The sequence below is a fragment of the Tachypleus tridentatus genome, chromosome 1 (genome assembly GCF_004210375.1).
Source record: "Tachypleus tridentatus isolate NWPU-2018 chromosome 1, ASM421037v1, whole genome shotgun sequence".
In the NCBI taxonomy this organism is placed as follows: Eukaryota; Metazoa; Arthropoda; class Merostomata; order Xiphosura; family Limulidae; genus Tachypleus; species Tachypleus tridentatus.
In genome coordinates this window covers 57,082,128-57,108,510 of record NC_134825.1, presented here as the reverse complement: position 1 = coordinate 57,108,510, position 26,383 = coordinate 57,082,128, and the positions used below count along the sequence as shown (strand labels likewise).

At 33.0% G+C, this 26,383-nt stretch overlaps 1 protein-coding gene across 1 annotated transcript; it reads left to right on the top strand.

Annotated features, from left to right (window-relative positions):
* The first annotated feature begins 445 nt into the window (after positions 1–445).
* LOC143249442 (thyrotropin-releasing hormone receptor-like) lies at positions 446–23,922 on the top strand. The gene is made up of 2 exons (XM_076499334.1): positions 446–1,645; positions 23,163–23,922. Exons 1-2 carry the CDS (start codon positions 791–793, stop codon positions 23,475–23,477), a joined length of 1,170 nt encoding a protein of 389 aa, XP_076355449.1. The 5' UTR covers positions 446–790; the 3' UTR covers positions 23,478–23,922.
* Positions 23,923–26,383: the final 2,461 nt, after the last annotated feature.

Here is a 26,383-nt window from a genome sequence, read left to right as displayed (position 1 = left end):
AAAAAATCACTACAACAAATAAAGCTATGTAACTATAGAAATAAATAAGGTGCGTGTTTAGATTTATTTAGTGTAGTAAAAATATGTGCGCTGAGAAAACAAGAAGGTTCTGAAATTAAGGATGAAATGATAAATTATAGAATATAAGAGGATAAGAACGGAACGAAAATTTTTGCAATAAAGAGTTAACAAGAGGAACATAGGGAGGTTTATATTATCCAGAATCAAGATGAAGTACGTTTTTAAGTAACGTAAACAAAAGCGAGAAAATGGGAGTGCTTGAGAAGATAATGTTAAAAAGAGATTGTTTTCATAAAGTCAGCAGCAGACACAACCTTTAACATCGAAAATTGTTGTCATGGAAACCAAGCTCTGCGCAGATAGAAGAATACTACAAAGTTGTATCGTCAGCAAACACCAATCAGCTATCAGCCTCGGAACTGTGCAGTTAGCAGTGTGAGCCTCCCAGAGGAGAAATATTCTTTCTCAAGGGAGCTTGAGAGTCGAAGACGCGAGAAAATACGTGAGGAGCTGACACCACAAGGGAACAGGTACAAAGGGATATGTGTCAATAATTAATTTAAACGTTTCCATAAACCTGTCTATTTTGTTACAGTTATTAATTTAAAAGGTCCTCTTTTATTATATCCCTTTAAAAAGGTTCTTCATCCCAAATGTACACAATTTAAGTTTTGTACGGAATATTTTACTTAACACGATCAATTTCTAGGACATACTTCAGTAACATTTGTGGATATATTTATACAACACACATACTAAAGCCATCAGCATGACAACGCATGCAACACTTTTGTCATCATGCTACGGAGAGAGCGATTATTCCATGCTCAGTCTATCACTGTCGAGAAATATATCGAACTGCAGCACTTTTTTGGATACCTCAATTACAAAGGTAAACAAAATCGCATACCAAGACCCAACATACTATTCAACAAATTACCGTATTGTTGGGACTATTTTCCAAGGTGCGATATTTCTTGTAGGCGTGCTTGGTAACATTATGGTGGTAATAGTTGTAACAAAAACACGAAGCATGATCACCCCTACAAATTGTTACCTCGTCAGTTTGTCCTTAGCTGATCTAATGGTTCTCATGGCTTCTGTACCTAACGAGGTCTTATCTTACTACTTACTGGGAGACGAGTGGATCTGGGGTCGAGCTGGATGTATTATCTTTATATTTCTTCAGTATCTAGGAATCAATGCTTCATCCCTGTCCATCACAGCTTTTACAGTAGAAAGGTACATTGCCATATGTCATCCCATGAAGGCCCAGCTGGTTTGTACTGTTAACAGAGCCAAGAAGATCATTATCGGGGTTTGGTTGTTTGCTTGTCTCTACTGTTCCCCTTGGCTATTCCTCACTAAGACAGTTCCTTTATACTACAGAGGACACGAGAACATGGAGACCTGCACCTTTGCTTTATCTAGAGAACATTACCTGGGTTACTTCTTCGCTGATCTAGTGCTCTTCTACATTTTCCCTTTGTTATTGTCTTGTGTACTGTACGGGCTAATAGCAAGAATCCTTTTCACCAACAGTTTGGGTGAAGACTATGGGAAACGAAACGGAGTGAAAACCTCAGATTGGAAGAAGACTAATAATAACAGTGCTCGAGTACAGGTGAGAAAAACCAGACTTTCTTATTGTCATAAGTCAACTTCAGGCACAAAGTAAACATATGTGTGTGTGTTGAGAGCAATTAAATATTTTTAGTTTGTTTATAATGATAAAACTTTTCGAAAAATATCGTTCTGTCTATAGATGAAACCATTCGATTTATATAAATGACCAAGATAAAAGCACAAAAAATAAGTTTTCGGAAGAATAATACAAAATCATATATTTTTATTCTCTTCTTTTAAAGCTAAATTTTTAGTGGGATTGGCAGTGTAGCCAGTTGTTAATGTCCTTCCACACTGTTTCACGTCATTAGCTGAGTGACGGTCTTTAGCCGTAAAATATCTCACCAGATAAAGTTGTAAGGTCACGGGTTAATGTAGGAAGTGGGTACAATTCAAGAACCTACTCTACATATCGGCTTGATGTTGGCTGTTAGTAGAAATTTCATCTGAGTTTATGTATTACTGCAATAGCGGAAGTCATTTATGTTCATTGCGTTCCTCCATAGAGAGTTCTAGTGCACTCCTGGAAATATATAAGACGCTTGTGTGCCCTCTTCCCACATATTGTGTATGTTGAGTTATAGAAACTTAAATAAAGTGTTTGTTTGGTGTAAGAGCGTGGCACCATCTATGAAAGCAGTTAATTTACGCTAGTGTCAAAGATAATAAATGCTCTTTAGCAGTAATAAGGGAAGAATGGAGAAACTTTGAAATATCCTTCAACGTGTCTTTTTCTCCAACCTATCATTCCACAAACTTTGGTTGAGATTGGCCGAGCGATCTAGGAGTAGTTAGATAACAGACAAAAACACGTTATTGGGTTTTATACAGAAAGATTAATACTTTTATATTATTGGAATATTCATAGTGAAATTTTCGTTTCATCGTAATCTAAGTGATATGCTAGACATTCCTCGCAGAATTATTTAACTCTTGCAATTGTGAAATAAATGATATCTGAAGGACATTTGAATTGGTTGTGATATGATAAAACTGTTATTCAATTTCATATTTATTTACTTACACCTTATGTACGTCGATATTTCGATTAAACTTCATCCACTGTTTTCTACTTTCGAAAAGGGCTTTTTTCTTGACAGAGAAACATTTTATGTTTTTAAAATTCAAAACTCTCGATCTATTGTTCATTGAAGAAAATGACAAACACAGAATTGCTCTAAAAAATGGGTTACTCATAAGTTACACAACGTCCTTACAAGAATTAGTTAGTTAGTTATCACCATTAGATTCCATCTAGAAACATAGGGCCGCAATCGCTTGCGGATTCTTCAACAAGTATTTAAGTGAGTAGGTTGTTAGCCCACTGCACCGAGCCGTCCCTAATTTAGTAGTGTAAGACTAAAGGGAAGGCAGCTAGTCATCACAACCCACCGCCAACTCTTGGGCTACTCTTTTACCAACGAATAGTGGGATTGACCGTCACATTATAACGCCCCCCACGACTGGGAGGGCGAGTATGTTTAGCGCGACGCGGGCGCGAACCCGCGACCCTCAGATTACGAGTCGCACGCCTTACGCGCTTGGTCATGCGAGGCCCCCTTACAAGAATCTTAACAGTTAAATCAAAACAAAAATAAAATGTGTAATTTCGATATTCGAATAGGGCTTGGCATGGCCTAGCGCGTTAAGGCGTGCGCTTCGTAATCTGAGGGTCGCGGGTTCGCGCCCGAGTCGCGCCAAACATGCTCGCCCTCCCAGCCGTGGGGGCGTTATAATGTGACGGTCAATCCCACTTTTCGTTGATAAAAAGAGTAGCCCAAGAGTTGGCGGTCGGTGGTGATGACTAGCTGCCTTCCCTCTAGTCTTACACTGCTAAATTAGGGACGGCTAGCACAGATAGCCCTCGAGTAGCTTTGTGCGAAATTCCAAAACAAACAAACGATATTCGAAAAGAAGTTAAACATTCTTGGTTAAAACTAGTTCTTTAAGTTTATTAGGCTTTTGTAGTATTCTGACAACAACAGACTCACCATTTCATGTTGGTATGAGATCTAAAACAATATAGTTTGTGTATCTTTTACAGTTCTAAATATATGAAATATATATTCATCCTGTTACGAGCTCAGTGAAGAAAACAAAGAACCTAAGAAATATTTTCTACAATATACTGAAATTTTGGGAGTATTACTAAATTATTTGTTCATATTTTTCAAGTTAAGCTGCACAAAGGCGTATCTGATCATAGTTGTCACTAATTTTGAGCTTATAGACTAAAATTACCTGATAGCCAATTCACCAACCACCCCATATTGGGCTACTCTTGTCTCACTAAATGATGAATTGAACGACAACTCTTACAGCAAATCCACGGCTTCACGCACCTTTTTACATTAACGGGATCCAAACATTAAATTTTCGGATACATAATCTGAGTACCCGAATTGTTAGTCCATACCCAGTCACAATATTATCAAAGTTTGCGTTTTTCAAAGTGATTAAATATATCATTTTTTAACCTTATTCTAAATTCATTTCTCTTTGAAAAAATATTCGTGTTACAACAGTGAAAAATAGCGACATTAGACAAAAGGAATATTTAACATAAAAGCGAAAATATGTGCTTTCATTCTGGTGGAATGTTCACCTCAATAATTTGAAGGAATGTGTGACTATCAAAAACTATAGTTTCATCGAATAGTTAAACTCACTCATGTTAATACTTAACACTCAGTTATAGCGTTGACAGCTAGATCGATGAAAAGGAAAACATAAATTTACGTAACAAATCATATTCGAAATTAAGGTTAAATCGAAAGCGAATAAATTAAAGAAAGCATTAGCTAACACAAAAGCGTATCTAATCATAGCTGTCTATAATGTTGAAATAATAGATTAAAGAGAAGGCAGTTAGACAACAGCACACACCACCAATTCTTGGGCTATACTGGTCTGAATGGATGATGATTTGATATAAATATTTAAGCAACATCATCTAAAGGTCTCATTCAGTGTTGCTTGAATTATAATACCACTAATAAACCAATTTACACAGGGTTGACTAAGTTATATTTAAACGACTTAAAAGCCTCACTACATTTTTACTCTTCGTGTCGTCACATCCTGTCAAGCATTATCTGTGCATTTTGACCGTACCTCTGCAACGTAGTTTCTATTACAAAGGCTCCTTTGTAACATTAATATACCTAAAGCGTACCACTCCTCCCTGATAGCTTTTCGTAATTCACTTACTCTACGAGAACGACTGTGTCTCATCGTCCATCTCAACAGATAATCTAACCACAGAAATCTATAGGCCTATGTCTTTGTATGGAATAACATGGATACCCTTTTCATTCTCCGGTTGCTTGCATTATGCGAAGGCGGAAAAATAGGCATAATATAAAACGAACATTGGCGAAATCTTACCCTGGCCTCGTTTTAACGCAGATATTATTCTTGAATACGCTACGCACTGTTTCCTGGGTCAAGTTGATGGCTTTTGCCACTAAGCTTAGTGTTCATGGATTTTCACATGTTATAAAATCCCATATTTTGTTTTACACAGCTAGGGTATGGTTTTGTGGCAGGTCTTATTCTGGAAGGTTCTTGTACCCCAAGTTCATCCACATTCGATTGTTTTTCATCGCCGTCAAGTACGAAGAATATCCCCGTCTTAGAAATTCTTCCAAGATTTATACACGTCTTTATGATTTGAATGTAGAAATATAGTTTAATAAAGATCTGTTACACACCAATTCAAAGAAATATCAGTTTTCGGTGGCATAACGTCACCTATGTAATGCCAAAAAATATCCAACTATAGTTACATTTCACTGTGACTTCACACGTATTCTGCTCATATACGTGGAACATTGTTTGTTTGTTTTTGAAATTCATACAAAGCTAATCGAGGGCTATCTGTGCTAGCCGTCCCTAATTTAGCAGTGTAAGACTAATGGGAAGGCAGCTAGTCATCACCACCCACTACCAACCCTTGGGCTACTCTTTTACCAATGAATAGTAGGATTGACTGACCATTATAACACCCCCACAGTTGAAAGGACGAGCATGTTTGGTGCGACGGGGATTCGAACCCGCGACCCTCGCATTACAAATCGAACTTCTTAACCCACCTGGCTATGCCAGGCCAACACATAGTCAATTAATGTTTTGTACACTATAGAATATGTGTCTTTAAGGGAGTCAAACTCTGTATTATGTATGAAGTGAAAGAGATAAAAAACAACAATAAACATAATATTAAATTTTATTATACACATTTGTAGAATAATTACCTTAAAAGGCAAGAACGTTTGTTCAAAACAATGTTTTAGACGAATTTGTTTTAGATAAAAAAACTTGCTTTTTTACTGGTAAAATTCAATACCAGTCTAGTGGGGGTTGTTTTTTTGTCTAGGCATCCCACTGTTATGCATTATATGTAGCAAATTTAGTCACACAAAAACTATATATGCTCCCTATATTTTCAAACAAATCTCCATGACAATCTTCAACTTCAGCTCAACATTTTACATCTCGAGCTACAGTAAATCATAATGAACCGTATAAACTAGCTACTAGCTGTGTTTATTACACTGGGGAACACTCATTTTGTTGCATTTAAAAAAAGACCTTTCTATAGTCAATTTGAGTGTGTTGATTTCAAATCTGAAGTCGGTTTTTGTCTGCAAGCTACAGATTTTATGCAATTTGACACTTTTATTTGAAAGACCTAAATCCCGCACTAAATCATTCAGTTCAGCCTGGGGAAGAGGCTTGGGGACGGGGAAAGGTTTAGTGTCTGAAGAACAGTTCTCCGATTGTGTACACTTTTCTGACAATTCACTGTCACAACTGTCTTGTTCGCTTGTATCATGTCCAATGTCTTTATCGTCCAATGAAGGCAAACCTTTGAAAACTGGAACAGAAACTTCTTCAGAGTGCGGAGCAGGCCAAATAGCTGAGGGAATGTTCGGATACGTAGTCTTATGTCGGTTTTTCTTCCCAACACCCGTTGTGTTTACCATGCAGAAATAACAGTCAGTTACATGGTTGGTGGGTTCGCGCCAAATCATTGGAACACCAAAAAGCAGACCATTGCGTTTTCCTTTGGTCCAGTCTCGAAGCATTTCCTCACAATTGTGGCACACAACATGAGGAGCCCATTGCTTGTCTTGATCACCAAGATCAACTTCAAAATATGCCTTGTAGGCACGCTTGACGAACGAGGATATGTTACGTATCTGACGATTGAGTGTGTAGCATCCACATATGTAGCAGAAGGCATCAGGCTTGTTTCTGCAATGATATCTATTTTTGGAAGCCATGTTTGATCTGAAACAAAAGAAGAATGATCAAAATATTAGAAGCTATCTATATATATGGACGTGAAAATGCTTATACATGGTTTACGCAAGTTCACATTTGTACAATTTCATTAACCTCAAATTGCATACAAACTAGAGCTTGTAGAGAAAAACTAATTTCAGATTTGAAATCAACGCCTAAAACTCCTTCAGAATCAGTTAAAATATCCAATGCAACTCAAAGTTACTGAAAAAGTGTTCCCCAGTGTTATCATTACAATGTAAAATGTTAGCCACCATGTCAATTAATCCTTTGCCCATAGTTGAGAATAAAAAAAAACAACCCAGCAAACTACATATCCCTGTTTTGACTTCGCCAAATGTAATTCTAGATAAAATCATGGACCCAAAACAGGGCTTTGTAGTTTGAGTAATATCTACAGTGTCTCCAGCCTTGTTTGCTTACTTGTTTACGATCACTATTTGTAGGTTTTTCATTAATTAGAAACATGTGTTAACCAACCACACGTTGTTCGATTTTCTTTTGTTTTATTAAACGAACATCTCATTTAATACAAACATTTGAAAAGGTAATTATCAACTGTCCAGCGAACTGGCTCGTATTTGAAGAAAGCTTGAAATAAACTTTAATCATGCAATCTCTTAATATCAGAGGTACTGTAGAATAAGTTCTAAGTTTACAAAGAGAAAGCAGTGCTTTAATGCTAAGGGAAAATAGAAAAAAGACATCTCTACTTGGAGCTTTCCCTCGACATTAACTGTAAGACTGAATAATGAAAAAATGTCCTTTACAAGGCAAATTAGTACACAATGTTAGTTGGATCATGTTACTAATATCTTCAGCAAAATATGGTTACTGCATAAATTGCTGGACCAAGTTGCCATAAAACGTATACATTTCTGTCAGTAAATAAATTTTCATTTTATTTCTTCATGTATCATATTAACTATAACCACTTACATATTTTATCGGTTCATAAAAATCGAATATTACTCAATATGAAATAAGTATCTTCAAAAAAGTAAGCCTTTCGAATAGAAATACGTCTACCTTATAAAGTTCCTACGTTTATCTGCTATTTGGTATTTGATTTTTTTAGATATTTCGTAAAAGCGTTTGGTATACGTATTCCATGTTATGAGAAAATGTCACTTTAGGAGAGTTTTAATGGTAGATCGTGTTGTTATTTTTGTTAAAGTTATGAGAAAACAGCTTTTATAACGTCTTATTAAAGGTTTTTACCAAAAGGTACAAAATTTTCGACGAATAGTAAAGTAGCAAGCAGACAAGTGCGATGTGCAATTCATCATGTTAAGTCAATTTCTAATCTAGGTTGATGGAAGTGTGTGTGTTGTCGTGTTAAGATTACCATAACGTCATAGTAACATTTAAGGCATCCTGCTGTATTAGACAGAAAAATGGGTTATTTCAATAAAATACACAAGTCAGTTTCGTGTTTTAAAAAAACTTTTTAAATACTATTTGATGGTGCACGATTTACTGACAATCAAGTTCAATTTAGAACGCAGAAATACCGTTATTAGAATTGTGTTCTGAAAGATCTAAATGAAGGTATGTGTTAAATGTAAGCTTATTAGCTCGTTTTTATTTAATTGAGGTAATCTTAGTAGCAGTCAAGCTACATTTGATCCACGAAAATTACAGTGTTTGTATGTAAACAAGAGATAATGATACATTTTATGAATTTTTAAGAGACGTTAATTTTGCGGATTGTTTTTAATATCGTCCAAACAAATCTTTTCAAATTATCATACGTTGCACAAAATGGTATGTAAAACACAACATTAAATGATGTGTTCTTACATCACGTGTTTGATAGCTGAACCTATTTAATGTTAAGACGAGTATTTATTATAGCTTTAATACAGCTAAGATGTATGATATTTTTAAACCACCTGGAAAGATAATACTTTAAAAATAAGATAATATTTATGTTGATTCTCAACTACACAACTTCTCCATCACTTCATTCTTCTTGCACATGAAGGTAAAAGCCTTCACTACAAAGAAGTGATACAACGGTAAGTCTACGGATTTACAACGCTAGAATCATTGGTTCGATTCCCCTCGGTGGACTCAGCAGATAGCCCGATGTGGCTTTACTATACGACAACACATACATACCGTAGGAGATGACCCATTTTTTAACAGATGAAACTGTGTGAGAGTACAAACATACCAAATTAATTTCTCTAAACTATTATTAGAACTTGCTTCACACGGCTGTTATACCCGCCACAAACAATAAAATCATTTAAATAAGCACTGTATCAAATCTACGAGCTTAAATCTGTCTTCTTCACTTACAGTAGAAAAAAAGTGTAGCTTTTATCTGTAAAGTGCTGATAACAACAGAGTACGTGTGATTAACTGCAGTTGTTGTTTCTGTAGTTACAGAACAGAACAAAATGAACTCAACGTTATGTTCAAACATTGCACTATTGTATAAACTACATTGTCAAGTGTTCTGCTGATCAAACGACGAAATACTTTTGTAATAGATTTACAGTAAAATTATATCCTGAAGAGTGACCTTAGAAGTCACGACACAGGTTGAAGAAATCAATAAAGGAGAGAAAAATAAAATAGTCGATGTTCCAGTGTTTATACATTAGTAAAAATAATTACATTTTAATTTAGTTCAATAGCAAAATAAGGAAAAATCATAAGAAAGGACTGCGTTAGAAACGGCATATCCAAATCTCTGACTAATTATATGATTTGTTATTTTTACTCAACAACAAGCCGAAACAAAAACAATTTATTTAATAATGTAGCCGGTTGTTTGATAATTGTTCTTATTGAATTAGAAATAAAACTAAATTTAATTGGAGATTTTTGTAATTTGAAAATAGCATAAAGAAACAGTAAATTCACAAAAAATTTTGTTTAGAATAAAGTTAATTATAGGCGTTAACGAAATTATTAATTACTATATCTTCAACAAGTTTAAATGTTTGTGTACTATTGATTACTTCTATCACAATCAATGCACAAAACGTTTTACAAATGATACCAATGTTACAGTTAGACTGATCAATGAGAACTATAACATATTTTTCTTGCAATTTTGGAATCTTATTTTTCAACAGAAGAAATGATAAACCTATATGGTATATAGGATAATTTTATATAGAATAATTTTATTTTTATTTTTCAATACATATAGCTTCCATTCCAGAAACTATCTATGCAGATAAGCTGTAATATAGTTAAGTCTTAAAATATATTCATCAGTGTTATTTTCAAGATATTTTAGAATATTATTCTTAATGCATTTTGTGGCGATCCTGTATTTATATTTCTTTTGAATATTTAACGTAATATTTTATATTTTATAATATCTAAATTACCAGTAGCAATATGTTTATGAAAAGTATCAATAAATAAACTATTTTTACGCTCACAAGGTAAGTTACTGATTTCATCTACATTTAAATTAGTTAAAAAATTATAATTATATAATAATGGACCAGTTAAAACTTCGTATTTATAACTGACGGTAAACCTTACGTTTTTACAAGAAAACATATTATTTTTATAGGTTGATGAGTAATTTTAGAAATATACAAATCATTAAATACATCACGTCTAAAATTAATTACCAAATATGAAGCCTTAAATTGCAGTTTCTCTTTTTCAAAACTTGGTAAATGATTGCTTTTAATCGATGTTTTATAATATCTACAAGTAAGTGTTTTGCATGATCATTTCGAAATTCACTTTTTTTAGCACATTAATTAATTATTTTATTCTGGGAAGATTAAGTTCATAAATCTTTATTAAAATAGTTTACATATATATTAATACTAGTATAAAATCTATTATCCAAATAATTACAAAATTCTGAAAAATTAACCAATTTTAATTTATTTTTTCCTTTATCTCGACTTTTCCTATTTTTAATAAAAAGTTATTTATAAAGTAAAAATAGCAATACAATAATTATTACTCAAATTCAAAGCAGTAGAACTATTAAAATCATGGTTTAATCCATAAGGATATAATGTTCTGAGGTTCGAAATGTAGAAGTTTTCTCGTTGAAGTCTATTGGTGTCTTCATTAATTATTTATAATACAGTTATCTTAATAGAGGTAAAAGGGTAAATCCTGAAATGTTTTAATTATACAGAATTCATTAATTTGTTTTTAACTTGAGATCAGTGTAAATTTATGTAAATTTATACGTACATGCAATGGGTTTGAAGTTTGACCCACATATTCCACATTACTGTTTTTGGTTCGGCTTGTTTTTTGAGTTAAAATAACAAATTATACGAGAGAGGAAAAGAGATCTAGAAAGCTTTAAATTTCAGCGTATAAACATTAAATATATAAAAATAATAAAAGTTAACTACTTAGAGTAAAATGATATGTTTTGTGTAATTGTATCTCAAGTAGCATAAGAATAACATTACTTGTGGATCCTGTTAAAGATTATTAACATGAAAATAACCAGTTCTGGTATACATTAGTAAATCCTTTTTACCAAGCTAAATGTAGAACCTATTATAGTTTTAGTACATTAAGTTCAAATAACTTGTGACGTATCTGTGAATCCTGTTGAACAATAGTAACATCAGAACACAGTATGTAACATATATCTATTGATTCAGTTAAACTTTAGATATTTTAAAGACAGAGTTCCTTACGTATCACGTGTATATTTTATTCAGTCCGGAAACCATCAGAGCTGTGGTGTGAGTAACGTGCTTTTTTTACTATAACATGATATAATTTGGTAACAATAGAGTAGCAGTGTACACAAAATGGATACGAGTCCTAATATATTCATAAGTGATGCTCATCGATTAGCTATGAGATAATAGTGCACGTGGAACTTCAAAGCAGTTTTAATGCAGTGCATTAAAGAAAATACATGATTATTATCTATTGTTCTATTGATATAGCTAGTTTGTTGATTTAATTACACCATTTCATGAGGTAAGAACAAAGTTAATTTTACTGTATAAACATTTAGACACATAGCATATTACTGTATACAGTTCATCTTTTAACGAGACACTTGAAAATAAAGGCAAAAGAAACGACACATATAACACTCTAGGTATTGTTAAAACTGCAAACCTAACGTGTTGCAGTGCGCTACTGCAAAAACTATATTATTCTATACCATTGAATAACAACTTCAGATGCTTAAGTTAAGAAATCAACCATTGCTGTTCAGCAGGTAATAAAATGTCGCCTTGTGCTGTTGAGAATTTGTATGTTTTCAAGATATGTTTCTAAATTTTATTTTATAGACTAGCTCTGATACTGCTGTAAGGCTTCTAGGTAGCTTAGCGATAAGGCTGAGGAATTATTAAGTCAGAGATCGATATCCCTGGTGGACCAAGCACAGATAATCCATTATGTAGCTTAAAGAAATAAACTATTTTAAATGTTAAATATGAAAAAAAAAAGATATAAATAAGTTGGCGGCAGTTTAGATTGGTGAAAAAGAAGAAATAATAGAATCCGTAACTAAAGCCTAGTTGCACTAGTTAATATGACGTCGAATGTTTTTCCAAAAACGTTATTATTTGTCACAATTATTATCACAAGTTCAATTCCCAAGTGCACAAAATATTTTGTCATTTCGTCTCTTGTGTCATTGAAAAACTTCTCTCAAATACTTTGAAATTATAATAATTTAATGTGAAGATTTCCAAGAAGTGTACTTCATATTTAAAATCAAGGGTGGCTGACAATGGACAATAACAATACACAAAACATGTTTGCCATTTTTTATTACAAAATAAAACTTGGGATATATTCTAGGATGAATTATCAAGTTATTCTAAGTGCCTCAAGTTCATCATTGGAGAGTTAAACCTAATGTGGTGACAACTCTATAAGTTATTTTAATTAAAAGCAATTCTAATATTTCAATTCAGTTTTTCTCATTAAGTTTATCATAGAGATAAATATACAACTCTCTAAAATAATGATAAAAATAACAATATTTTCTGCAATGTCCTATTTAACAGAAATTTCATATACATGATTGTACATTTTTGACCCCACTTACCTAAAAAAATAATAATTGTTGACTCTGGTAAAAAAAGTGAAAGTGGCTGAAAAGCAAAATAAAAATAAAATAATTCTAAAATAAGAGGCCTCTTTAACTCTACAACTACTTCATTATAAATGTGTTAGCATGGAATTAAAATTTAGGCTTATCTGTTTTAACTGTACAAAATATTTAATTCAATTTATTTTACAATATGCAATACGAAATGAGTTAACAGGATGAACTTGCTAGTCATTTCTAAAATGAAAACAGGAAAATAAACGATCAAACTAAAAGGGTAAGACTCTCTACTGTATCTTGTTTTCCAGACCTTGCAGGGTAAAAAAAAAAAAAAAAGAGTCCAAAATGTTCTGACCTTATGTGCTTCCTTGGTAGTACAAGTGTAAGAGCAGAAATTGTTTCTTTTCGTTTCTATCTTATTTATTAGTAAGTGTATTTGTTAAAAATTTGCCTTCGTTTTTAATTCTGTATCATCAAACGAATATTTAATAACAACATAACATTTTTATGTATTTTACAATTCTTTGTTGTATGTCGTTATAGCTGTATGTTACACATTATTTTGTGTAGCTATCATGACTTCGTTGTCCAGATTTAAGGTTATGACTCTGTTACCTTAGGTCCGGCATGACCAGGTGGTTAAGGCACTCGACTCGTAATCTGAGGGTCGTGGGTTCGACTCCCGTCGCAACAAACATGCTCGCATTTTCAGCCGACGTTATAATGTTTCGGTCAATCTCACTATTCGTTGGTAAAAGAGTACTCCAGGAATTGGCGGTGGGCAGTGATGACTAGTTGCCTTCCCTCTAGTCTTACACTGCTAAATTAGGTAAGGTTAGCGCAGATAGCCTTCGAGTAGCTTTGCGCTAAATCAAAACAAAAGAAACCAAACTGTTATCTTACGTCGAATCCTAGTTAATAGTTTTACTGGTATACAAAACTTAGGAAATTAAGTATGCCCAAAATGACCAATAGTAAAAGGATCAACGTTATGATATTCAAATAAAGAAAACTAAGCCTTTCTGTATCGTAATATTTAAATATATCTTTTACATACAATTTTGGAACTTTTTGCACAGATTTCTGCTTTAGTTAAAATTTTATGGGAAATATAAAAACAAGATATTCTCAATATAAATTCAGTTGAGCTTTTATAACAGGATTTATCCTGCCCAGGACATCTTTATTCTTTCTTCTCTGAATTTTAGTTAGATAATTTAATGAGAAGGTCTCTGGAGTTGTGTAACATATTGGTCGCATATGGAGTCAGAGACTCTGATTTCTTTTGTTGTGTTAACTAAGTTTAACTGAAGACAAGACATTCTGAAAGTCCTGCAGGAGAATAGGATAGAATATAATGTTTGTCAGAGTAAGCTTCTGCTTAGATTTTGGTCTCATCTTTGTTTAATGAAGTTAGTTGTTGTCTGTTTCAGCGAGCTAATAAACAAATGCCAACTTGGAAACTAGAGAACCTTTTTATGATTATCTACGTCCAATAAAATTTGTATCGTATTTTGTTAAATAGAATGTTCTTTCATTTGGGTCTGATTTATTCTCAACTATGCATTACAATTTTTCCAATAAGATTACATTTATGGTTGTTAATAAAAGAAACGTGCTTTTGTTTATGCGTTTGCTTTGATATACCAGTATAATGATATTTGCTGGAGGTAAACCTTTTAACGGCTTCAAGAAAGAATCTCCTGATATTACTGTAGTCGACCACGATACTTAAAACTAACACTTTTATCTGGTAACGCCCCTTTCTCCCCAGCGGTACATCTGAAGGCTGATAACGCTAAAAACCGGATTTCGATACCTTTAGTGGGCATAACAAACTAACTCATTGTATAGCTTTGTTCGTAACAGCAGACAAAAAAAATGAACCCAAACCTCATAACGTTTAATGAACTACTAACGTAAAAGAAATCCTTGTTTTTCAGACACATGAAATTTGATTTACGCTGACATCTAAGTCTATTGTAAATAATGAACGTTTAGTTACTTTTAGTGCATGCTAGTAAGATGAAATAACCGATATAACACTCACAACTGTGAGATAGCGAGCCATAATATGAAAACAATGATGAAAAATAGCTACCACCTTTCTTGAAGGTGTTAGATATTAAAGTACTTACTGGTGACCTGTACATTCTTTTTTCGTACTTATGATGCAACATAGAGCATTATTGTTTTGTTTACACTATCTTTAATTTAGGTTCTATAGACTGAACATGTATAAAAACATAGATGTATAATTCTATCAAAGTATCATTTTATGTACTTATGTTGATATATCAAAAGGATCAAACGTCTATCTACTTACAAATTTATGTCTATTATTTCACATTCTTTATATACCTAGACGTTACAACTATGAATGTCTTGTCTCAAATCTTTAAGAATGTTTCATAATTTATTTGTTATTAACTTGAATTTTGTTTCTGTTATAATACACACTTAATCACTAAAATAAAACGCAAGGTGGTTCAAAACCTCATTCAATAAATACACTTAGTAAACAAAAATTTAAGATTTTTTCGTGAAATAAAATTTCTGTATACTATACTGTTTAGGCTTATTATCCTTGAAAAAACATGTAAAAATTATAGAAAAAAAAAAGAAGAGCACAAATAATGCTCAGTGTGAAGAGCTATAACTGTGTTTATTAGTTTAGGCACGATAAAGCCCGCTCGCTCATGTTCGTTTGAGATTGCGGGTTTAGCTTTACTGCCTGTAATCAATCCAAGCTGCTGTTACACACTGGTCGTATGGTAGTTTATCATCTTTAATTTTGTTTTTCGCTATCAGGAAGTTGCACAAGCTACTTAGAGGTAAAATAAAACATACAGTTTTCTCACCTTCAAATTATGCTTTACAGTTAACAAGTTTTATGAATTTATCTTGTCCAAATTAACGCACACACACACACACAGACACACATATATAGGAAGGAAGGTGACAGTCTGAAAAGAGAAGCTTTTCTAGTAGTTTTGTCACTTCTGAGAACGTTTTTCAGTGTTAAAGACTGTTTACTGTGACTACTTTATTACAACATCTGCAAAACCCATAAAAGTAAAAATAAAAACATCCGTCTCGTTTGTCAGAGGTTTATGTTTATTTTTGAACTGTTAATTTCTTCTACATCTCTAGTTTACTGTGCACTTTTGTTAACACATTCAGAACGTATTTATACAGCTCATGCCATTATATCAGGCGTTAAAAGTTTAAACTTTAAAAGTTGTTTTGGTTTCAATAAAGTAACTTTCATAACTTAGCTACCCAGATTTCGAAAATAATATTCATTTTTTTCGATCACGTAAGGTTTATTGTTGTTTTTTTACAAACCATTTATATCAAGTTATTATTTCATTTACCAAGATGAATATTTTTGGTTGCAAAGCAAACAAAATAAAGAAAAGGGAAAAACACTGATGTCAAACAAGTATGCATTCTCATTCATCCTGAATTTGTGTGTGTGTAAAATATACGTCTCAAAACTACTTGTTATGGTCATTATTTTATATATTGCGTTGTGATGTTTTGTGAAATTTCTGTACGTGACAGAGCAAAATGGATATCATTTTCGGATTCAGCATACTTGAATTCCTGAGAACATGTGAACATTTCAGGCCAACACAACCTTCGCAGGTCTGTGTTATTTTACTCAGTATTTATAGATAATAAATTTTTGATGTTTGATATTCTTCACTTTCATGTATAGACTGAATACTCTAACCAGTAACCCTAAGAGATAAATGAGGCGGTCATTCGTAATTTAGAACTGCTGAAAGAACAACTCGTCTGCAGCACTCTCTATTTATGTAAATATTTTTTACTATTCTTAGTGTGTGTGTTTTCTTATGGCAAAGCCACATCGGCTATCTGATGAGTCCACCGAGGGGAATCGAACCCCTGATTTCAGTGTTGTAAATTCGTAGATTCACTACTGTACTAGCTGGGGACTAATACTTTTTGTCAAAGAGCAAAACGGTCACAACTATAATGTCCCACAGATGAAAGTGCAAAAGTCATATCTTAGGTCAAACTTTGGACTTTAGGATCACCAGTTCGCTACGCTAACCACAACATATGTACGGCCCCATAGCAAAAAATAAATAAACAAACATTTATTGCAGATGTATTTCTTTGATTGATTCAGCTAAGTTTTCAAGTTGTTGACGTACAGGTTTAAAATAGCAATATTTCGATTTCACAAGACTTCAGTTCCTCGGAATATTCGTTTGTTTTCATTAAGTAATCACCCATTACTTGGTCCTCCGCTGGGACAGCGGCTAGTCTTCGGATTTACAACGATAAAAACAGGGATTCGATTCCGTTCGCTGGATATAACAGATAGTCCGATATGGCTTTGCTAAAAGAAAAGATATAGACGCAAGACTCTGAAATGCCATGATAGATAGAAAAAAATACAGTTTGATAATCCACGTAAATTAGAAACTTGTCGCTGTCCACGCTGACCAGCACAAAAGCCGTTTAAATCTCCTTTGTACTACTGTTTTCTTCGGCCATCATAAAATGATGCTGCTAGCTACGACATTCTCGCTGATTAAGGGTTAATGTTATGATAATAACGTTTTGTTTCTAAAACAATGCAGATGTTTTATCATTCAGGTTAGTTCCACTTCCACTTCTATAAGAAATAAGAAAAATGATGGATATGGTCCCTTTAAATTATTGTAAAACGAATGTTCATTAATCAATAAATAGGTCACTCTCGATATCGCGTGGTCAACAGAGATTTATGATCAGTGATGTCGAGAAACCCACTTGTTGAGAAATTTATATGCAAAAACGGCTCGTTTGGGTTGAGAAAATATTTTACATAGAAGAGCGAACAACGTTTCGACCTTCTTCGGTCATCGTCAGATTCACAAAGAAAGAGGTAACTGACCGGAAGCTGACCACATGTTTGAAAAGTGTCGGAATGTAGAGGGCGGTATTAGATGTTTGAATATATAATTTTATTTATTTTATTATATTAATATAGGAATAAAGGCGTTCCTTTATATTGGTTTATTTTGGGTTTAAGTTGTTGTATAAATAAGGCTTCTTTAATTTTGCGTTTGTTTATGTTTGTTTCTTTATTTAGTATTTGAGTGTTTTCTATGGTTATGTTGTGTTTATTTGACTTGCAGTGTTCGAAAACGTGTGAAGGTGACTTTTTATGTTCTTTGAATCTGGTCCGACAATTAAACACTGACGAGATACATCTACTTAATAAAGGAGTCGTGGCAGTTATCACATTGTATTTTATAAATAATGTTGGAAGTGGTGTTTGTCAGTGTAGTTTCTACAGAGTATAGACCTCAGTTTTGTGCCTGGTTTTGAATAAATTTGGTATTAACTGGAATGTCATTTTATTTTTCAAAGAATTTTCTCACTAGTTTTTTCACAAAACAAATGTTGGTTATTTGTTTGCTGATGTCAGGCTATATATAATGGTGAATACATCAAAAATGGTTCCTATCATGATTTTTTAAACCAATACATTCGTGAGATATATTTACTTTAGTTGGTTGATTTTGCTTTCTGTCTAGGTTGTGCGTATAATATTTTTAATCTACGGTTTGTGGAGGAAATATGTATTCAGATGTTGATGAAGTATTGTTTTATTTTGTCTAATTCAATCAACTTAATTTTATCTGGTGAGCATAGTTTGATGGCTGTGTTTATTTGGTTTCATTAGTATGTTGAGTTTTCACCACGATAAAGTTTTTCAACAACCAAAACTTTCATGTGCTGAGTCCCAAGGAATGTATAGTCCGGTATGGGTGATTTTGACGGTGGATTTCTGTTTTCTACAGAATTGTGTGTCGGTTCTTGTAATTTTGAGGTTAAGAAATGATATTTGATTGCTTTCATGAAACAAAACAAAACAGAAATCTCAACATACTCAGCAGAAACAAAACAAAAACTCAACATACTACCAAATAAACACAGTCATAAAACTATGCTCACCAGATAAAATTAACGATGAATTAGACAAAATAAAACAATACTTCATCAACATCAATACGTTTCCTCCACAAACCGTAGAAAACATTATACGCACACACCTAGACAGAAAGCAAAATCAACCAACTAAAGTAAATACAGCTCACGAATCAAAAAACCACGAAACCATATACTGCTGTATACCATATATTCCTGACATCAGCAAACAAATAACCAACATTTGGCAAAAACTAATAACAAAATATGACATTCCAGTTAATACCAAATTTATTCAAAAACCAGGCACAAAACTGAGGTCTATACAATGTAAAAACTACACTGACAAACACCACACCAACATTATTTATAAAATACAATGTGATAACTGCCACGACTTCTATATTGAGAAACAAGTAGAAAATGGAAACCAGATTCAAAGAACATAAAAAGTCACCTTCACACGTTTTCGAACACTGCAAGTCAAATAAACACAACATAACCATAGAAAACACTCAAATACTAAATAAAGAAACAAACATAAACAAACGCAAAATTAAAGAAGCCTTACTTATACAACAACTTAAACCCAAAATAAACCAATATAAAGGAACGTCTTTATACCTATATTAATATAATAAAATAAATAAAATTATATATTCAAACATCTAATACCGCCCTGTACATTCCGACACTTTTCAAACATGTGGTCAGCTTCCGGTCAGTTACCTCTTTCTTTGTGAACCTGACGATGACCGAAAAAGGTCGAAACGTTGTTCGCACTGCTATGTAGAATATTTCTTCAACCCAAACGAGCCGTTTTAGCATAGAGATTTATGACGTCTTTGATAAATACCTATGACGTAACTTTCTGATACACAGTAAAGACCAATTGTTAACAACCTTGTTACTGGCACACACTGTGCATTGTTTCCTCGCGAACTTACACGTTAACATGAACGTTCGTGTAAAAACTATACCTATAAATACAACACCAGGATGAAAACAATAGATAATAATAGATGTGTTTCAAACAAAACTGTGTATAACATATTTGTGGAACGTATGGATGACAAGAAGTTTTATGTGTACTGTGTACAAGAAGTGTCTTTCTTAGCAGTCTTCATTACTGGAGAATCCCTGGAAATTTCGATCATTATGTTGGGATCATTCTGTGTCAAATAAGTAATTATTTGATTGTGTTCCAAACACAGCTTCACGTTACACATTATATTCACGTTATACTTACTGTATAGCTAACTGGTCGTTTTCATGTTTTTCTGTGTGTGTTTCTATCTTCATTATTTTGTTGCTTTTACAGATTAAGCATAAGGACAACACATGTAATTTACCACACTAAAATTATAAAAGATTAGGTATAACGCTCACGTATCTATTATAATTTCTCTAGTTATTACAGATTATGTATAACACACACAGAAGTATATCATAGCTTCTTTAGAGTTATTACAGGTTAGTTATAACATCCACAGATCTACTATAACCTCTCTAATTATCACAGGTTGGGTATAAGACCCGTAAAGGATCCATAACTGTCTAAAGTTATTACAGGTTAGGTGCGAGACCAACCAGTATAAAATATAAACTGTTTGAGTATATAAATATATATATTTAGAAAGAGAGAGAGAAAAAAATTATACACCAAAAATATTGCTTGTGTATTTTAAATGAATATTGTTATTTATTTTTTCAGGACTTTGGAACAATAATTCTGCAACAGCACCAGGGAAAGTAACGCTTTAAGATATATTTTTACTTACTTATGTCAAAATAACTTTTGGAAGTTACAAACTGAACAGTTAACAATACCAACAACTCTTGATATACGACGTAGATATTAATTTAAACACTGAACAAAAATTGTCTAAAAATAAAGTAATATCTGAGGTAAGAAACGTATATTATTACATAGTGTTTTATGTATCTCCGGCATATTTATAACTATTTGGTGGACCAGGCGTGGACTAGTGGTTCAGCAAAGTTGACTGTCAAATTTAACTATTCGAATAGCCCAAGAGCTGCCAGCTGGTAATGTTATTTAGTTGCCTTCCATTTAGTCTGTAACTTCAAAATTAGAAACGCCTATCACAGATAATCTTTGTGTAGCTTTACGCAAAAATTCCGAAAGATTTTTTACAATGATTGGTACCATAATTTTCACGCACACAAGTACCTGTTCTAAAACCAAATCTAACTTACTGTAAAAGCTGTAAATTGTAATAAAATATACGTAATCGGTAAGTTAACTCAAAATGCAGATAGCTAAAGTTGTTTTTTATGTTTAATGGATTCTAAAGTCACTATGTAGAAAGTTATTTTGTGGAAAATCAGTACAGGATTAACTGGGTCTAAACGTTTCCATCAGTAACGTTAATTTTATGGTAAGTTAGAGTTGCTTCTTAGGTAACAAAACTTCAATACTCGTACTATAATTCCAAATAACTTTAACATTCTAGATTTTTTTTCTTGAAGCGGTGTTTTTACTGTTTTGTTTAACACGAGAGAAACCTGGTTTCTGGTAACCTACAAGTTTCTACTAAAGAATAAAGTATTTTCAATAATAGTGTTAAAGTTTATATTTCATGGTAAACTCGCTTTCATGTAAAAATATTTAAAGAAAAAATATTACGATGTTTACTTATAATATAGAAGAAAATAAAAATATAAAAATAAATGATTATCACTACAAGTTTCTAGTATTTGTTTTTCAAGGTACAATAAAAACATAAAATTATAGCAAGTTGGTAAGATGCAATAATATAATGCTTAGTATTATGTTTATTGTTATACATAAATATTGAGGAATATTTTAAGTGGTTTAATATTGTTGGTGTTCTTTAAAGTAGGCACTTTAATTTAACAATATAGCTTGCAAGCGCATTATTACAGGATTATTTTTTAACAGAACTAATCCGTGCTTATATCAATGTGCTTCGATCTCTATATTAAAATATATCTACCTATTATTCCTCGCTTATAGATAATATTTAACACACATAAGTAGCATATGGTTAATAAGAGGTGAAAACTAAATTTATTTTGAATAATTCAACAAATTCAAGTTGCTGCTGTTTTATGAATTCGAAGCACAAAAACATATGCTATCTTTGAACAACTGACCAAATATATGTTTGAAATATACGACAACCTTATTGTAATTAATTATTCTTTAGCCGGGCATGGCTTAGTGGCTGTAATTCCCGAACTCTATTGTCGCAAAAACACGCTCCGTATTTTCAGGTCATGGAGATAGTGTAAGAGTGAGGGTTAAATCTCTCACTATTTGGTGATAAGAATAGCCCAAAACCTGGTGGTGGATATTGTCAACTATAGCTGCCTTTCCTCTAGGCCAATAAATTTACAGCAAATACAAAGATTGCTCAGAAATATATTATGTTGAAGATTTGTTTTGTTTTGAATTTCGTGCAAAGCTTCACGAAAGTTATTTGCGCTAGCCGTACCTAATTTAGCAGTGTTAGATAAGATGGAAAACAGGTTGTTATCACCACCCATCACCAACTCTTGAGCTATTGTTTTACCAACGCATTGTGGGATTGACCATTTCATTATAACGCTCCCACGGCTGAAAGAACGAACATGTGACCCTCGGATTACGACTCCAGTGCCTTAACCATCTGGCCATGCCGGGCCTTGTGTAGAAGATTTGTTTGTTTGTTTGTTTTGGAATTTCGCACAAAGCTACTCGAGGGCTATCTGTGCTAGCCGTCCCTAATTTAGCAGTGTAAGACTAGAGGGAAGGCAGCTAGTCATCACCACCCACCGCCAACTCTTGGGCTACTCTTTTACCAACGAATAGTGGGATTGACCGTCACATTATAACGCCCCCACGGCTGGGAAGGCGAACATGTTTAGCGCGACGCGGGCGCGAACCCGCGACCCTCGGATTACGAGTCGCACGCCTTACGCGCTAGGCCATGCCGGGCCTTGTATAGAAGAAGGACAATTGACAAAAACCCGATATTCCTTACTTATTAAATTATACTTCGATCACTTCTTTACCCGATTTTCGTTATTTTAGGCAAATTACAGTTAAATTCCTCAATATAAAGTCTGTCAGTAACATAAACATACTAAATAAATGACACTATGAGATCAGTAAGCTTGTAGATGGGCTACTTCCAAATACTTCATTTTAAAATTATTTAATTTTTTAAACCTTTTTTTTTCATGCTAGGTGGTCAAGATGTTATCTGTAGTTGTAGCTGTATTTGCTACTCTGTGGATGCCCTATCGAGTACTTCTGGTTTACAATTCACTGGCTAAAGAACGCTACATGGAGCTCTGGTTCTTGATGTTCTGTAAGACGATGATTTTCATCAACAGCGCTATTAACCCGATTCTCTATAATGCCATGTCTGTCAAGTTTCGACGTGCTTTCAAAAGAGCGCTGTGTTGTGGAAGAACGAGACAAGAACTGGGGTTAGGCCCGTTTCGAAGTGTAGCCATTACGACACGCGAAAACGTCGCTCAGAAGACCACTGAAGTTTAAGGTTCAATCTTTCCTTTTAAATATATAAATTTTATTTGATATACGTGTATATGTATTTATTTTCGATATATTATCGGACTGTTACCTTAAACTGTTTCATTAGAATATTATATTCTTAATCATAATATATCCTAAATGTAGGTTTCACAGAATTGTGGTAAATTGACGTTGAAACAAAAACGACTGTTATTTGTGCATGTTTCTGTGTTCTGCTGTTTCAGAATTAATAAAATATAGTTCCTCGAATCACCTATGTAATTGACATTATTCACTTTTCATAATATATTTATTGCTTACATAACTGAACTATTCCAAAATTATGAACATAAAGTTGATTGTCATATATTGTCGTTACTTGTTGTAGTTAATTATTTGGTTTTTAGATGGCGTTTTATGTTACGGAAATTTAAGGATTCAGTTCGGATATTCTTTGTAAACCAAATATTATCCAATGTTCATTAGAAGTTATCAGTGTTAAGAATAAAACAGTCAAAATAAGGAAATAATTCTGGTGTTATTACCTTCAAGAACAGACAAAAAGTACTATTATTACATTTATTGCTACTAACGGTATGATCTGAAATTTACAATTGTTACATCGTCCAAATGTCATGTAGAGTTTTTGTTTTTTTTGCTTTAAAAAAATTGTTGAAATGTGCCACTCCTAGGATTCAAGACACAAACAAATATCAGATTTGAGTTGTCTTAAAAATAAGATTAATTAGTAATAGCCATTTTAATGATTTCGGCGTTTGTTCACGTTAAACGCAAGCAACTGATAACAAGATGTACAGAACATTCAACTAATTTCTAGTGCAATAGTCAAAATAATGAGCGAGCCATAGAAAAAAATCCAATCTCCTAATTACTGTGTTGTCGAGATAAATTATAAAGTTGTGGTTATCCGAGAGTCAGGGACCGTTTGAACCGTGAATCTTAACTTCTTTTATCCTTTCCAGCTTGAAACTTCATGACACCGGATAATATAGAGAACTATTCAAAACTATGGCTCAGAGTCGGTTTTTAAAGTGATTATATACTTTAATGAAAATTAAAACAACACCCAAACTTTACGTAATTATTTATAGTTATTTTCATGACATTTTAATTCTGTGTATGTGTATAAATATTTCTTGGTTAGTTCTATTTTCATCATCACTTAGATCCTTAAGTTATATATCTATATCTACTTTCAGTGTATTACCCGCTAAAACAGCGCTTACTTTACGTACTTACAACGTTAGCATGTAAGACTAGGTTCCCCACATTGGATATTGCAGATAACCGAATGTGGGTTTGCTCTAAAAAACAACAAACAATTTTAGTATAATTTTATGATCTAATATCAGTGCAATATGGTCTTTAACGTAAATAAATAACTTCAAATATAAGAAAAGCCAAAACTTCCCGTAGCCTACAACCATCAGCATCAAATTAGTTAATTTAAGTTTACCTCGCGTCTTTTTATTTGGTTTTTGTATTTCAAGTTAAAGGGAAAATACTAAATGTTGATGGAAACTATAACGTATTTTGATGTCAGAAATGCTAATGATTGACTTGAGCTGTTTTACAAACTCTTAAAATTTATATGACGGTAGTAAAGAATATAAGATTGAATTAATAACAAAATACGAAAATATAAAAACTGAGAAAAATACTATTTTATTGGTAAACTAGAGAGTGACTACAAATGTTTCTGTATGACCTTAAATGTTATTTGAAACTTCAAGTCAGAGGAAAAAGAAAGTAAAAGTAGATACACATAATAGAGGAAAATGTGGTATTAAAATACTCCACAACGAAATAGTCACCTTCAACATCGTCATACAGTGATTTACATGTTGACGTGAGTCTGTACATAAACTCACTGGTGGCTGACCGATGTCAATGTAAATGATGAAACTATTTTTAACAGCTTTAATCTAAGGTGAACACTTTTATTTTTTTTATGATTATAGATAAGATATTTCAAGAAATTTCATTTGATGTATTTCAAACAAATCCGAATTATAGAAAGTCAAATATATCCTAAGTTTACTGATTGTTTATAACATGCAATTGATTTACGACGAGGAAATTTAAAATTTATGTATGTGGCCTAATAGTTAGCAATGTTGATCATATATCATTCCACTAAAAAAAAAGTCAGTTCAAACTAGAGACGCTATGCTGAGAGTTTTCGTATAGTTTTGCGAATGATTCTGCAACAAATAGTAAATTAGCTTCAAACCATCCAACATCTGTGTTTACAGAATATTATGACTCCATTCTGAGATAACTTCTAAAGTAAAGTAGAAATTTGTGTGTGTGTGTGTGTAGTGATTTAATAATAATATTAAAACCCATTTTGAACCTCACCACGTTGTTACAGTTCGTGTCGTCACATCTGGTCGGTCGCACTCAATCTTATAGACGGACTTGTATCCTTATATTGTTTTTCTTGCAAAATGCTGTTGTAATCATGTTATGTCTATACCATACTTTTTCCCTGACTACTTTTCATCAGCCATCTAGTGTACGAGAATGACGATTTTCCAGCACTCATTCTAACAGTCTGATCACACAATTTGTTTTGTTGATTTTAGCTTACAGCTACTATATGATTAAGTGTACTAGCAGCATTTAATTTTCAACAGATATATTAAAGTTGAAGCAGGAAGTCAGCATCGTCCTCTATCAAATAATGGACTACTCTTTACAAATGAATAATGAAATTGACCGTCGCAATATAATGCCTCCACAGCTGGAATGGTGAGCATGGTTTGTGTCAAGTTTCCATCTCGCAACTCGGCCGCCAAAACTAGCATGTCCGAGTAAGAAGTGGTCTGTAAGTGTTAAGTTCGACAATTTCACTGGTATGTGTTTCTATGGAATACTCTTTCCATTCTACAGTTTCTTCAGATGTG